General features: G+C 58.1%; 2 protein-coding genes across 3 annotated transcripts; both read right to left on the minus strand.

The window, feature by feature from the left end:
* Positions 1–27: 27 nt before the first annotated feature.
* On the minus strand, positions 28–5,940 carry DBP (D-box binding PAR bZIP transcription factor). The gene is made up of 4 exons (XM_070558121.1): positions 5,418–5,940; positions 4,156–4,566; positions 2,087–2,298; positions 28–527 (listed from the first exon to the last, which is right to left on the minus strand). The coding sequence occupies exons 1-4, from the start codon at positions 5,554–5,556 to the stop codon at positions 312–314; spliced, it is 978 nt and encodes a 325-aa protein (XP_070414222.1). The 5' UTR covers positions 5,557–5,940; the 3' UTR covers positions 28–311.
* Positions 5,941–6,592: 652 nt separating this feature from the next.
* CA11 (carbonic anhydrase 11) lies at positions 6,593–12,325 on the minus strand. 2 transcript variants are annotated; one of them, XM_008506544.2, is made up of 9 exons: positions 11,450–12,325; positions 11,287–11,361; positions 10,476–10,618; positions 8,751–8,936; positions 8,430–8,525; positions 8,194–8,266; positions 7,948–8,081; positions 7,513–7,678; positions 6,593–6,722 (listed from the first exon to the last, which is right to left on the minus strand). In XM_008506544.2, exons 1-9 carry the CDS (start codon positions 11,514–11,516, stop codon positions 6,697–6,699), a joined length of 966 nt encoding a protein of 321 aa, XP_008504766.1. In that variant the 5' UTR covers positions 11,517–12,325; the 3' UTR covers positions 6,593–6,696. The 2 variants fall into 2 exon arrangements, with proteins under 2 accessions (XP_008504766.1, XP_008504765.1); XM_008506543.2 differs by having other exon boundaries at positions 7,948–8,102.
* Positions 12,326–15,011: the final 2,686 nt, after the last annotated feature.

A 15,011-nucleotide genomic window follows, 5' to 3' on the forward strand; every position in this document is an offset into this window, starting at 1 on the left:
AGCTGCCTCCTCCCCCACGACAGCTGGTTCTGGGGTTCTCAAGATTTATTCAGGATCGTGTTAACGGAGGCGGTGGGAAGATGGGGTCCCCGAGGTGCCGGGGGCAGACACTGAGGACCCTCCCCGCCCCCGCGAGGGAGGGGGGAGGCTCGCTTTTTCTTAAAAATATAAATGTATTTCTCTGCATCATCACGTCCCTGGGGCACCCAGCTGGCCGGCCCGTGGACCACAGGGCGGGGAGGGAAGAGGGCGTCAGGGCGCAAGTCTGAGCGGGGCGGAGGAGAGCTCCGCCGTGAGGGTGGGGGGCGCCCTCACAGGGCTCCGTGCTGAGCCTGGTAGCGGGACAGCACGGCACGGTAGTGGGACAGCTCCTGGCGCACAGCCACCACCTCCTGCCGCAGCAGGGCGTTCTCCTTCTCCAGGAAGGCCGCCCGCACAGATATCTGGTTCTCCTTGAGCCGCCGGGCGTCTCGGGACCGCTTGGCTGCCTCGTTATTCTTGTACCGCCGGCTCCAATACTTCTCATCCTGGGGGTGGAAGGGTGGGAAGATACTAAGGGCCTGGAGGAGCGGCTTTGCCAGTGCCTTCAGGGACCAGAGGGCACTTAAGAGAGTCCCAGGACTGCTTCTTAACCAGCAGTGGGGCCTAAAGGATGGGTCTTCTCTGGGATGGGTACCCAAAGGTCAGCCCTTGGAGGGCCCTGGTTGCCAAGGAGAGCAGGCCCCTAGCAACAGCTAAGGTAGGAGACAGGCCTCCCACTCCAAGCAACTGGGCTTCAAGTCTCCACTGTGCAAAGCAGGCCCCAGTGTTCTTCAGTTGACAAAGGACCTGCAGTTAGCTCCTGGTTACTAAGGATGCTTGTTCCCTAGCAACAGGGTCTTCAGGGTCTGAGGGCTTCTCCCAGTGAAAAGCATTGCCGGATATATCAACTTTCCAGATCCTGGTTGTTAAGGGAAGCCTAGGCTCCCTAGTGATGGGGTTTGGTGCCCCACAGAATCCTCCCAGAGCTGGCCCCTTTTGACCTGGATGTCAAGGCAACCTCAACCCTCCTCAGCAAACAAAAGTGAGGTCTAAGTGGTCCCAATGACTGCAGCCAGTCCTGACCCACCGGCCTTGAACAGAGGCCAGGGAGCTGCCTCTTCCCCAACAGGGCCTGGTTGCTAGACAAGTTGTCCCTTAGCAAAGGGGCCTATCCTGAGACCTCCCCAAATCATTATGCTGAGGTTCTCCGGTCCTAGAATTTGGTTGCTGAGGAGGACCACTCCTTAGTAACATGGACCACCCAGAGCTCTGAATGATGCCCTCCAACCCCATTTATTTCAGCCTAGTTCCTGCTTGCTAGGGTGAATCCAGTCCCTAACAAGGCCCTGGGGCAGAAGAAACCACTGGTCTAGATTTGGTTTGGAGGCCGTTCCTAGCTACTTCAAGTCATTGTATCTAACTTACACAAGGGCATGGCAAAGTCTTGTGCGAAGCCCAGGCAGCTTTTATTGGGGGAGACCCCAGAACTGGCAAAGACAGAATGCTAGAAGGATGCAGTCACTGCCCAGAGCACCCCAAATCAGAATGTGGCCCTGGCTGCCAATGGGAACTGAGGCCTCTCCCCAGGGATCCATCCAGGCCCAGAGGGGCTGGCAAAGTCTGCATCCCAGGCAGATGCAATCACCCTGAAGGATGCCCCAAATCAGAGATCAAAAGACCAGCCCCAGCTTGGCTGGCTGCTAAGAAGAGACAGGCTAATACACTGTTGCTAAGAAATGCCGTCCTTAGCAACCGAGCCGGGTAGAGCCTGAAGCCTGCCCCAGGGAGAATTCTGGGTCCAAATGAAAGGAGAAACTTCAAGCCTGTACAACTGGGCCCAGCAAGGCTGGCTGAGTCTGCCTCCTACAGTGACAGCATCTTCATAAACCTCAAGCCCAAACCTCTGCCCCCTTGTGTCCCATGGCCAAGGATCCTTGGCTGTAGGTTAGGAGAAACTGAGAGCTAATCCCCATGAGAAGCCCAGATCTGATGGTGAGGAAAGGGCCACCTCTGGCTGTGGGGCCTGTGCTGGCCCAGCTTGTGTCCTACATCTGGCTGTGCTCACCTTCTGCTCTTCTGGCACCTGGATCTTCCGTGCCTTTTTCATGATGGGCTGGGGCTTAAGTTCCTCCTCTGAGAAGCGATGTCTCCGGGGATCAAAGGTCTCGTGGCCAGGAATGCTTGACAGGGCTAAATCAGCTGGGTCGGGTTCAAAGGTCATCAGCACCTCCACGGTGTCTGGGTCCACAGGGCTGGGTGTGTCCCGAGAGGTCAGGCCTTGGGGAAACAGAATGTGTCACACGAGGGTGTATTTATTTGGGGGAGGGGGTTCCCCACGGCTAGCCTCTGCTCAGGTATCATATCCACCACAAGGAAGGTCCTTATGAGGTCTAACATAAAGCCTGCCAGGGATCAACCTCCCTAATATAAAATATGAAAGTTCCCGGGCCGGCCCGGTGCCGCAGTGGTTATGTGCCCATGTTCTGCTTCGGTGGCCCGGGGTTCGCCGGTTTGGATCCCGGGTGCACACATGGTACCACCTGGCAAGCCATGCTGTGGTAGGGGTCCCACATATAAAGTAGAGGGAGATGGGCATGGATGTTAGCTCAGGGCAAGTCTTCCTCAGCAACAGGAGGAGGGTTGACAGCAGATGTTAGCTCAGAGCTAATCTTCCTCAGAAAAGAAAAAAATTGAAGGTTTCCTAAACCTCAAAGATGCTCCGAGTCATGGAACAAGCTTCACTTTTACAAACAGGGAAACTGAGGCCCAATCGTACCTGTCTTGCCCTAAGTAACACATGAGACTGGGCTATCGTTTCTAAAACTTCAGGCCTTCAGAGTCAGTGTTAGCATCTTTCCTACAGTCTAGCCCGAATCCTTCTTACTGAACTCCTGGCCAAAGGCTAGACTCCAGGCTGTTCAGGAAAAAGGAATCCAATGCATTGAAAAGACCTCAAGTTAGCCTCTTAAGAGTGACTGGCTCTCAAGAGTTAGAGAAGAGAAGCGGAAACGCTTCTGAGATTCCAGGAGGTTGGTTCAGGAGGAGGGGCGCCCTGTGCCTTTAAGAGCGAGCAAGCCGGGGCCAGCTGAGGACACAGGTTCAGGGCCGAGTCACGTGCCGGCGCCTGCTTTCCCGCCGCCCCCCCTGCCGCCACCGGCGCCCTCACGTTGCACAGGCCCCGCCCCCTCCCTCGTGAGCGCGCGTGCGCGAAGCACCCGGGAGGAAGGAAAGGACTCACGTGGCGCGGGAATGTGCGGCTGGGCAGGGGAGGGCTTTGGTTCTGTCCAGAGGTCGGACTAGGGGCACTTGTGTCCAGGAAGCCCCCACCTGCAGTCCGCCCCTGAAGACCCCGAGGTGCCCGAGGGAGCACACCTTTCCTCTTGCTCCCTGGGGTCTCTCCGCTCAAACCTCTCAGCCTCCAAGGATACAGGGCCCCCTGTTCTCTGGGGAACACATGAAAACCGCCCCCCTCGATCTTCTACCTGGGCTCCCAGCCCCCTCGCCTCTGGGGTGCACACGATTCTGGGATCCCAGGCTCCTCCTCCCCCAGGAATATAGGAAGCTCAGTCCTCGCCCCAATGGAACAGCTAGAATGAAGACCCCCGACCTTCTCCCCGCTAGAGGACTCCAGGACCTGAGGTCACACCCCGTCTCTATTGGGGCACCCAGGAACCACGGCTACCAGTCCCTTATGTCCCGGGGAAACAGAAGTCTGTGCCCAATCCTCGCTTCCTCCCTGCAGAGGGCCTAGGAGTTCCGGTCTTATGACAGTTCCACCGACTCTGGGCCCAGACTCGGGCGCAGTCCACTCTCCAGGAAATAACTCTGGTGTTCTGGGCTCCCAGTCCCGGCCCCACGAGTATCCGGTCCTTTTGTCCCCACGTCCCACAGAAAAGTCCACACACTACCTCCCCACTGGGGAGGCTTCCTGGAATTTGGGGTCCCAAGTCCCTCCTTTCCTATGGATCCAGGAGACTCAGTCCTCGATCCATCAGGGGACAGAGAATCCAGACTCCTCTCTCATCGCTCCACTGGGAGACCCACAATTCGGGCGCGCAGCCCCAGTCCCCCACCGTCCCGGTCCCCAGCGGCGCCCCGCCCCGCCAGGGCCCCGCCCCGCCCCCGCCGTCGCACCTGCGCGGTGGCCGCCGGCGGCCCCGAGGGCAGCCCGGGCGGGGGCGTGCCCCGGTGAGGAGCGAGGGGAAGCTGAACCACAAGAGCCGGGCCCCGGGGACGGTGCGGGCGTGCGCACCGGCGAGGGTGCGGGTGATGGGCCGCCGGGGGGCGGCGGGCTGGGCGGGAGCCCGTGCTCCAGCAGGAAGGCGTCCAGGTCCACGTACTCCACGTCGCCGAATGGCAGCGTCCGCTCCCATAGCAGCGGCGCCAACAGACCCGGGCCAGGTGCGGCCCCCAGGCGCCCCCGCGGGGACCCGCCGCCCACCACCGCCCCAGCTGGGGCATCCGCCGGGCCCGCCGTCTCCAGGCCCGGCCCGGGGACCGTGGGTGCCGGCAGAGCCGCCTTGCGCTCCTTTTCCTTCAGGAGACCTGGGGGCCAGGGAAAGACCGGGCAGGGTCGGGAGGGAGAGGAAGATAGAGGTGGAGAAGAGACCCCGAGTCAGACACGAGACAAGCGGGGATAGAGACCCACACAGCGGAGATTCACAGAAAGAGGGGACAGACGGGGGGGATGAGATCAGAGAGGGAGAACAAGTACCCAGAGAGAAGAGGGGACAGCCACTCAAGAGAGACCCAGAGAGAAAGGACGGAGATGGGGGCGGCAGAGACAAAGAGTGGGGGACAGAGACCGAGAGAGAAAGACTCAAAGGGGAGGACAGAGAGCCAGGAAGGGATAGAGGCACAGAAAGGGGACGAAAGTTCAGATAGAGGTAGGTGGAGGGTTGGGCAGGTGAGAGAAAAAATGACAGCTCTGTAATTCCTCTGTAACCTACCCCCGCTTCCTGCGCACTGTACCCCCTTCTCCCCGCCCCCACACTCGGTAAGGGGTAGGAAGGGGCTCTATTCCTGGGGCACATTCCTCATCTCTAGACTCCATGTGACCCCAGGAGGCCCCGCCCAAGCCCGTGTCACTACCGTGTGAGCATCCGACACACCCCCTCCCTCCTCCCTGGACCCCAGGGGTCCAGACTCTCGGAACCGACAGGAAGGGGGGGCTGGGGCCTGGACTCCTGGGTCCTCGGGGTGGACGAGCTTGAGAGGCGGTTCTTTTGGGTCCTGGGTGCTGAGGGATCTAGGGGCCTAAACACCTTAGTAATTGGGTAGAAAAAGGTTGGGAAGATGGACTCTCGGCACGTAGGAGATAGCTGTGAACCCCCCAGCACTTAAGCCCCTAAGGGGGTGGAGTGTCTGAGTTGGGTGAGGTGAGGGCTAGAACTCACAGCTGGCTGGCTCTTTGGGCTTGCTGGTCCCCTGCAGAAGGCTCCGCAGCCCAAGCAGCGCTCCCCCGCCAGGGGGGGCCCCGGCCGGGCCGCCCAGCAGCAGGGGGGCCGGGGTCCTGTCGCTCACGGGCCGCGCCATCGCCGGGCACCTGCCCGCAGGCTCACGGGCTCATGGAGAGGCGAAGAACTGGCCTGCCAGTCAGCGGCACACTCCTGTGGTTCGGGCGAGTGTCGGCCCGGGGCGGGCGAGCGTAGCTTGCAAGCCTCCAGTATCCAGAACACTGCCAATCCTAGGAGCAATGGGGATTTGCAGTCCTCGGTGCCGAAACGTGCAACTGAAGAGGGTCCCAGGAGACCATGCAGTCCGGGTGAGGGGGTGATCAAATCAGGCGGCAGGCTCTTTGCAACCGAGAGTTCAAGAGGACACAAGGAGCTCCTTCTACAAGGTGGGCGAGCCTGGCTCCTGCAAAATTTGCTGCTCTCTCAACGGAAGACGCTTTGCAATCGGCACCAAGAGGTGTGCGCGGAGGGGCGGAGGAGGGGGCAGGAGGAGGCGGCTGCCTTGAGGCGTGGCCAAAGCAAACTTCTGTCGCGGAAAAAAAAAAAAAAAAACCCCAAACCAAAACACCCGACGCCACAGCGCTCAGCCCTCCTCTCGGCCCCCGCCCGCGCCCGCCCAGCCCCTCCCTCCTCTTAGGCCATGCACCCCAGCCGCGTGCCTCCCTCCGGCTGAAAGCGCGGGCCAATCGCGACTCGACCCCTCGAGACGCACAGCCAATGGGACCCCTGGATCCGCCAAGGCCCGGGAGGGCGCAGGAGGGGCTCCGTGCGTGAAGTTGCCTTCTTTCTGGAGGGAGGCGGGACCCTGACCTACATTTGCCCAATGGGAGCCGGCGCTGGGGGCGGAACCGTGACCCAGTTCGGGCCAATGAGGCAGGCGGGAGGGGGAAGCACATGGCCCTGCGCGTGCTGCCTGACCAGGAGGGTGGGTAAGGGCGGGGGAGAGAAAAGAGGCTCCCGGAAAGGAGCCGCATCTCCAAACGCTTGTTTTGGGAAACAAGAGGCCAAAAAAGCCGAGTAATGGGGTTTAGGAAGAGGGAGATTGGTTTCTAGAAGGCTGCTATTCTTTAAGACCCAAATGTTTCCCCGCCGCGCCTAGAATCAGACCACTGAGAAACAGGAAGTATTCTGTCCCTTTAATAGCTTTGTTTTGGCGGGTCACTCCCCTCCCCTTGTGGGGAGGCTTGGGGAGGGCAGGCGCAATCCTCGATGGAGAGTCTCAGCGACCATGGGGGGCACCGTCCACTGTAAGACAGACGACACCAGTGGGGGAGCGTTAGTTTGGGCACGATGGGAGGGACCATACAGGGGGCGTGCAGGGGGCGGAGGCTGGGCAGCGCAGGGCTCTACCACAGCGAGGCTGCGAAGGGGGAACCGGAATGTACCAGAAGCTGGGGGAAATGGTCAGATTCTGGACCACGACCGGGCTGAACCATAGGGAGGCAGCAGGAGGGTGGAATACGGACGTCCAGTTTCGGTATTAGGTTGAACTATGTTAAAGTATTCATGGGGGTGGGGGGTGGGCTGTACCATATTGATGAGCCAGAGGCGTGGCCCCAAGATCACTGGGCTGCACCACTGGGAGGCAGTAGGAAAGGAAGGGGATTGTACCATTGTACCGTGTTGATTCTCAGTAAAGGGAAGAGCAGATTATGGAACAGCATAGGGTTGTACCACATGGAAACAGGGAAAAGGATGCGGGCTGTACCATTTTGGAAAGTCATCGTAATAGGAACCACGGACCAGTACTTAATTGCACCACAAGGAAGCCAGGGAGTTCAGGTTATATACGAAGTTGCAAGTTGCAAGCAGTGCAAAGGAAAGACAAATCATGGACCAGCAATGATCTATGGCGGGAGGTGGACTGTACCATGTTGACACACAGAGAGGAGGGAGAAAGAGCAAGTGAGAGCTCAGGAGGCTGGACCATACAGAGGCAGCAAAGCGGGGTAGGACTGTATCATATTGAAACACCACGGGGAGACACATAGGCGGGTTCGACCAAGACGTGGAGGGGGTACACACTGGACCATACCATGCAGGCGGTAGTTGGGGCCTCGGCAGCGCCTCTCGGGGTGCCGGGGGTCCCTGTTGCCCCTCAAGGCCCTATGGGCCAAGGGCTGCAGGGGCCGGGCGTTACCGCTGAGGCTCTGGAAGATCTGGGACGGAGGATTCTGGCTCAGGAGTCTCAGGGAATGCATCTGCCATGGAAATGGGGTGAGAAACTGGGAGTAAATAATGAATGGTTCTGGTGACGTCACAAGGAAGCCCCGCCCCTGGGAGCGGGTGGGCGTGAACTCGCTCAACCCCACCCCATCCCCAAGGGTTGTCTGATTCTCTCACTCCCTAGAGTTCCAAGTCAATGCTGGGAATGAGGGTAGGTGAGACGAGGGAATCCTCAAGCCAGGGAATGGGTTACCCAGGCGGCCGGGGGCGGGAGGGCGGAGAGGTGGTGCAGACAGAGGATCACCTGGAGAGAGGTGATATTGAGGGCCCGGTCAATGAGGATCCAGGTCACTGTCTCCGAGCAGGGTGGGGTGCTGAGAGAGCCCTGATAGGTGATGAAGCCGAAGGATTCGGGGAATAGGAGCTCCAGGCTCAGGTCTTGAAGAAAGTAGGCATCATCTGCAGGGAGATCAGGCCAGGGCCAAGAGGGGGGCCCTCTAGAACGCCCCTCGCGTGCATACCCTCCGCCACCAACGCACCAGGGACTTACTCTTGTAGGAGATGCGGGTGATGGTATCCCGGTTGAGGAGGCGGCTGAGGAATGGGTTGGAGCTGCCAGCCACCTGGGTAGGGGGACAGGGTGAGAAGGCCAGAGCCCAGAAGTCCAAGCCCCCAATCCCTTCCCCCACCAGGACTCCGAAGTCTGGATCTCCAGCCTCACTCTTCCTCAGCCCCCAGATTCCAGGCGCCCAGCCCCCCATCCCTCAGCATCTTGCCTGGGCTCACATTGACAAAGAGGCTGAGAATGGCCAGGCCATTGGGGCCCCGGGAGGCGGCGCTGAGGTTCCCATAGAGTTCTTGGTTGAAGTGGATGAGCTGCACCTAAGAGGGGATCGCAGAGAGTGGGGTCCCCCAGCAGAAGGAGAGGAGAGAATGGGGCCCGCTGTGAGCCTCTAGGGTCCCACGTCAGGTTAAGAATTAGTGCTCAGGGTGGGGAGGCCAGTTCTGTTGAGGAGGATAGGGGTGAGGCCTTAAGAGGAGGGTGAGGCGGGAGGAACCGGGTCAACTCAGGGTGAGGGTCAAGGGTCAGAGGTCAGTGGCCACCACCTCAGCGGAGAAGCCCTGGTGGTTGATCTGGTGTTCAGAGCCGGCTCCGTCACGTGCTCCAAACAGCAGCCGCAGTTCACTGAGTCGGTGGCTATACAGGAGGGGGCCCCCTGACACATTGACCACGGGCCGGGCTGCAGGCAGGAAGGAGACGTGGCGGCCGGTGTTGTACAAGGTTCCCCGGAGCTGTAGGAGAGGCGGCAGGTGTCACGGGGACGCGGAGAAGAAATCTTTCCCCTCCTGATTTTTACCCCTACATTTCCCATTTCCAACAATCATTTAGTCATTCAGCATAGTTTGCACTTTCCAGGCTCTGTGCTGGTCCGTGGTAGGGGCTCAATGTTGGTGAATTTGTTTAATTACCAAATATTTATTGAGCTGCTACTGTGTGCCACGGATGCCAGGAAGAGAGCAGTGAATAAGTAGACAAAAATCCTGGGCCTCATGGACCTTATGTTCTAATGGAGGAGAGACAGGCAATAAATACTGAGTCACATAAGTTACTGCTTAGTTCATTACGTCCTGTGCTCGTGCTGGGAAGAACTGGGAGCCCTGAGAAAGCCTAACAGGAAACCAGCCTAGATTAGGATGGGCGTGGCAGGTCAGGAAAGGCTTCCGTGAAGAAGTGACATTTGAATGGAGATCTGAAGTTGGGGTTAGTTGTAAAGAGCAGGGAGAAGGGCATTCCAGGAAGAGGGAACAGCAAGTGCAAAGGCCCTGAGGTAGCCTATTAGAGTGACAGTGAAGAGGCCAGTGGGGCCAGAGCCCAGGCAGCAAAGGAGAGATTGGTGATTGGAGCCAGATGGTGGGCAATGATGGGGTGTTTTGTACTTTTATTTAAATAATTGAATATATATAACACACCTGGCACAGTGCCAGGCACAGGATCGATGCTGTAGAAGTGTTTGCTATTATTTCTTATCCTAATAGAAGGATTTTGAGCAGCAGAGTGGGATGATCTGGTTTGTATTTTTAAACATCTCCCCAGCTGTGTGGCAGACAGTGGATTGCAGGAGGCAGGGAGGCAGGCCCGCGAGGAAACTGTGGCACCAGTCCAGGTGCAACATTATGGTGGGGGCAGTGGAGGGGACAAGAAGTGAAAGATGTGAGTGATATTTAGCAGGGAGACTAGAAAGCACAGGGATTGGAAATAGGAGCGAGGCAGAGAACAGGATGGGGAATAGCTCCGTGGCTTTTGGCTGGGCAGCTGCGGGAAGGGTGGTGCCGGCTCTTATAAGAAATGGAGTTGCAAAGTGGGCAAGAGCATGGATGCCAGGACCACACAGCCTGGAGCTGAATCCCAGCGCTGGCACTCTCTAGCTGTGTGACCTCAGACAAGTAACTTAACCTCTCTGTGCCTCAGTTTCTGCCTCCATATAATAAGCGTAATAAAAGCACCTATTTTATGGGGTTGTTGTGAGGATGAGAGGCTTTATCAAGCTTTTAAAACAGGGCCTGGCATGCAAACGGTCTGTTTTACCATTGCTTCTACAGAGTTGGGAAGACTAGGGAGCCGTGTTTGGGGAGGGAAGAACAGGTGATCCATTTTAGAGCATAAGGGGCCTGCCATCCCCCCAGTGTGTACCCTTCCTTCCCCAAGGCTGGCCTCCCACCTCAGCACCCCACCGCTAACCCCTACTCACGCTCAACCCTAACCCCGACTCCTGCCCACGACTCCTGCCCACCGCTGTGGATTCGGTAACCCCCCCCCACCCAGCCCCTTACCTTCTCTCCCCCAGTGCTGAGCCTCAGCGGGGGAAGAAAGGGGTCATAAAGGACCCTCTTCAGCTCCACGTCCACAGGGCTCTGCCGCTTCCCCACGGCACACAGACTCCAGGCTGCATTCACCAGGCCCCAGAAGGGAGGTCCTGGGGGCAAGGGTGGGGCGGGGGGAAAGAGAGTCAGAAATAGGGACCAGACCCCAATGCTGGGACCTGCTGAGAAGGCTGTGATCTGGACTTCTGGATCCCAGGAGAGGCAGGGCTGGGGACCTGGACTCCTGGGTCCTAGAAGAATCTTGCAAGAGTTTCATAAGACCCTCTAATACCTCCAAACCTCTCTAAAATTGTCATTGGGGAAGGAACTACAACTCCCAGCAGGCCTCAGTGCTGCCAGCCTACCCATCCACTGCTTGCCTGCCCCAGAGCCCATGGGAGTTGTAGTTCTTTGAGTCTCCCTTGTCCCACAGCTGGATAATGAATGTTTTGGGGAGAGGAGTTGCACGAGAGGGCAGGACAAGGTGGGGGAGGGGCCGCCAAATCTCTGGCTCTCAGCAGGTGCCAGGGCCTACCTGCCTCTTTCCCTGCAAACACGTACACACACACACACACACTCTTCCACCCCCACACTCTCTTTCCTTCCACTCACTCCCACTCACTACTTGAAATGCGCATGTATAATGTCCCATGGTGAGCCTCTGGGGTTCAGAGGCTGGGCACACTCCTGAGGGAGGGAGGGAGGAAGGGGCTGGGGCTCCTGGGTCTGCAGAAGGAGGCGCCCTGCAGCCCACGCTCCTGGGTCCCCGCCCTGGCTGCACCTGGCACGAAGTTTCCCTGGAGATTATCCTTGTAGCTCCACCAGTCCTCAGGGTCAGGTGCGGGTCCGATGTAAGCTGGGGAGAGAGCAGCCTGAACCCCTCTCCTTGGCACCCCACCCCCACCCCTCCCTCAGGAGCTCCTGCCCGGACCCCCAGGCCTTACCTGCCGCCCCCAGTGCCGCCCAGAGTACCAGCGCTTGAGGGGCGCTCAGAGGAGCGGCACCCCCCATCCCCGGGAGACCTCTGAGCGACCCTTCCCAATGCCCTGGCCCTCTCTCTCTCAGCTCCTCCCTCCCCTCTTTGGGGGACCCTGTCCCTCCAGGACTCCCAGCCTTCCTCTCCTCCCCACAAGGAGTCCCGGTTCCCCAAATACGGAGGCAGCGGGACACTGAGTCGCCCCCCTCCACCAAACCCACTCCTCTCTCCTCTCCCTGTGCCTCTCCTTCCTCGCCTTTCCCCGGAACTCTCCAGTCTCCGGCTCCCTCCGCTCTTACTCCTCTCCCTGCCTCCTGCTTCTCCCTCCGGTTACCTCTAGGTTTCTGAGCCACAGCCCCTCTCGGCTCTCTTTTCAAGCCCCCTAACTCCAGGACTCCGTCCTGCTGCTCTCGCCTCCTCCCTGTCTCCCTTCTCTGCTCCTGCCTCTTCTTTCTCCCTTCTCTCCTTCTTCACCTCCTCCCTCTCTGCCTCTCTGCCTCTCTGCCTCTCTCTGTCTCCAGCTTCCCTCTCTCTCTCTCTCTCTCCCTCTCTCTCTCCACCTCCTCCTCTCCTGCCTCTTCTCTCTGTTTCTCTCTCGTCCCTTCCTCCCTCCACCCCCTCCCTCTCTTCTCTCTCTTGGTGTTATTTAATTTTTTGTCGTTGTTGTTGGGGGGCGGGGGCAGGTGCTCTCACAGCAGCGAACACTCCTCGGGCTGGTGTGTGTGTGTGTGTGTGTGTGTGTGTGTGTGTGTTAGGGGGGTGCCCAAGGGGCAGCATGGAGGGGTCGTTGGGGGCTGGTTCCCAGCTCCCGGCCGCACTGGGGCCGTGGGGGCGGGGGCGGCCCGGACACCTGGGGCCCGAGGCTGCCAGTTCCCATCCTCCGCAGAAGGGGGAAGGGGGGCGCTTAAGGTGGAGCTGGGAGAGTCCTCGGAAGTCTCCGTGCTCAGGGCTGCTGGCCCCGGAGGAGCCGGGGTCCCCCAGCTCGCGGGGACCCAGGTTGGATCCTGCGGCAGCACCTGCCGCCCCCGCCCAATGCTGCGCTCGGGTCTCCGCCAGGGGCTGCCTTAACGCGGCCCGGGGATCCCCTGGGAGAGTGGGGTGCGGTGAAGGCCGCTGGCCAGGAGGGGGAGGCAGAGACCTGGAGAGGGAGAGAGAGAGGCGGGAGGAGGAGCCGGGAGGGCCGAGGCAGAGAGCCCAAGGTGAGGTCGGAGAACTGCGGAGGCTTGGGGAGGGAGCCTGAGCTGGATACAGAGAGAGATGGCGGTGAGAGACAGCAGGCTAGAGATGTGAGGGTGGGTGGCCGGGCAGGAGGGCCAGGGAGACGGAGACCCACACACACACATTGAATGAAAGATAGACAGAAAGTGATACACATGCAGAAGAGACAGAGAGATACAGACAGAGAGGGAAAAAGAGATAGAGAAGGAGAGAGAGACAGATAGAGAAACAGATGGAGAGATGCACAGAGAGACAGACGCAGACACACACACACAGAGATCCAAGCAGAGAGACCCAGAGACAGAGAGAGACTCATGTAGCAGGTTACAGAAGAAACCTGCCAGGCAGGAGGTGGATGGGGAGAGACAGAAACAGAAAAAGAGATTCAAAGAGAGAGAAAGACACAGCAAACGCTAATGAGGGGCAGAGAGACATAGGAACACCCTGAGAGCTAGGGCCAGGGAAAGCAGGAGACAGGGAGAGGGGCAGGCACACATGCACCGCTATAAATAGAGACACTCAGGCAGAGCAAGAGAAATCAACAGAACAGATGGACAGAGACAGAGAGACCCAGACAGAGGGAGAGAGACCCAGAAACGGACCGACTGACGTAAAGAGAGAGACTAAAGGGGAGTCAGACAGACAGAGAACTAGAAATGGACATTCAATGACCTAAGAGAGAGAGACACACACACACAGAAAACACGAGAAAGAAAGGTGTGTTGGGGCCGGCCCGGTGGCACAGCGGTTAAGTGCAAACGTTCCGCTTCAGCGGCCCTGGGGTTCGCTGGTTCAGATCCTGGGTGCAGACATGGCACCGCTTGGCAAAAGCCATGCTGTGGTAGGCATCCCACATATAAAGTAGAGGAAGATGCGCACGGATGTTAGCTCAGGGCCAGTCTTCCTCAGCAAAAAGAGGAGGATTGGTGGCAGCAGTTAGCTCAGGGCTAATCTTCCTAAAAAAAAAAAAAAGAAGAAGAAGTGAATCACTACTCAAAGAAACTAGGCTCCTCCTCTTGAAGGGAAGGGTATCAAAGAGTTTGTGAGCTTATTTTAAAGCCAGCACAGGTGGGAAGAGGAGGAGAGAGACAGAGCAATGGAGAGAGACAGACTCTTAAAGGCCCATGAGGCTTAGAGGTCAGTGAGAAATTCAGAAACGCCCAAATGTGGAGAGAGAGAGAGAGAAGGGGAGACACTTGAAGACAGAGGAAGCTATGGAGACGGAGAAAAGAGGCAAGACAAAAAAAACGCAGCAGAAATAAAAATAATAATGGTGAGAGTTATAATAATAACAGCCAGCACATAAAGAACCTACAGCTTACCAGACAAAGGTCTGAGCACTGTCTGTGAACTCACTTGTAATCATCTCGGCCACCCTGTGAAGTAGATGCTGTGATGATCCCTTTTTACAGGCGAGGAAACCAAGTCTCCGAGGTCGCAGGTGACTTGCCCAGAGTTTCATAGTCGGGAAATTGCGGGGCAGGAGAGAAAAGCAAAGAAAAGAGGGATGGAGACAATATGATAGAGATTCACGTCTAGAGAAATGGGGAAAATGGCAAGAAAATTCAGGCAGAAAGACCCAGTTCTGATGGAGAAATAAATCAGTAAGAAATGGCAGCCGCCCTGACCGAGAGTTTCCTAGGTCTGGGGGCTGTGCCACACACTCTGTGGGTTTCATTTCAACTCTCAATGCTGCCCCATGAGGTGGGGTTTAGTATTGGCCCCACTGTACAGATGGAACACTGAGGCTCAGGGAGGGAAGTGACTCCCTCAAGATGTAGTGGGTTGGGGCCAGTCCGGTGGCGTTGTGGTTAAGTTCACGTGCTCCGCTTGGGTGGCCCGGGGTTCGCAGGTTCGGATCCCGGGCACGGACTTTCCGGTGGCGTCGTGGTTAAGTTCATGTGCTCCGCTTTGGTGGCCCGGGGTTTGCAGGTTCGGATCCCGGGCACGGACCTAGCCCCGCCCTTCCAGCCATGCTGTGGTGGCGTCGCACATAGAATAACTAGAAGGATGTACAACTAGTATATACAACTATGTACGGGGCTTTGGGAAGAAAAGAAAGAAAAAGGACCAAATCCAAGGACAAGCGTCCTTATAAGAGAAAGGCAGAGGGAGATTCAAGATAGAGGAGATGGTGACACGAAGACAGAGGCAGAGACTGGAGCGGTGCCACAAGCTAAGGAACGCCAGGAGCCCCCGGAAGTTGAAAGAGGCAGGCAAGGCTCCTCCCCCGGAGCCCTCGCAGGGACTGCGGCCCTGCTGACACCTTGATTTCGGACTTCCGGCCTCCAGAGCTGCGAGAGAATAAATTT

This window comes from Equus przewalskii, chromosome 9 (assembly GCF_037783145.1).
Source record: "Equus przewalskii isolate Varuska chromosome 9, EquPr2, whole genome shotgun sequence".
Classification (NCBI taxonomy): domain Eukaryota; kingdom Metazoa; phylum Chordata; class Mammalia; order Perissodactyla; family Equidae; genus Equus; species Equus przewalskii.

Excerpts from the sequence above, each read along its gene's own strand:
- DBP (XM_070558121.1), bottom strand. The coding sequence starts at position 5,556 with ATGGCGCGGCCCGTGAGCGACAGGACCCCGGCCCCCCTGCTGCTGGGC. Across the intron at positions 4,567-5,417 it reads GCCCAAAGAGCCAGCCAGCT|GTCTCCTGAAGGAAAAGGAG; the intron begins GTGAGTTCTAGC and ends CCTGGCCCCCAG. Across the intron at positions 528-2,086 it reads AGGTGCCAGAAGAGCAGAAG|GATGAGAAGTATTGGAGCCG; the intron begins GTGAGCACAGCC and ends TTCCACCCCCAG.
- CA11 (XM_008506543.2), bottom strand. The coding sequence starts at position 11,516 with ATGGGGGGTGCCGCTCCTCTGAGCGCCCCTCAAGCGCTGGTACTCTGG. Across the intron at positions 11,362-11,449 it reads GGCGGCACTGGGGGCGGCAG|CTTACATCGGACCCGCACCT; the intron begins GTAAGGCCTGGG and ends CTCTCTCCCCAG. Across the intron at positions 8,267-8,429 it reads TTCTCAGCCTCTTTGTCAAT|GTGGCTGGCAGCTCCAACCC; the intron begins GTGAGCCCAGGC and ends CCCCCTACCCAG.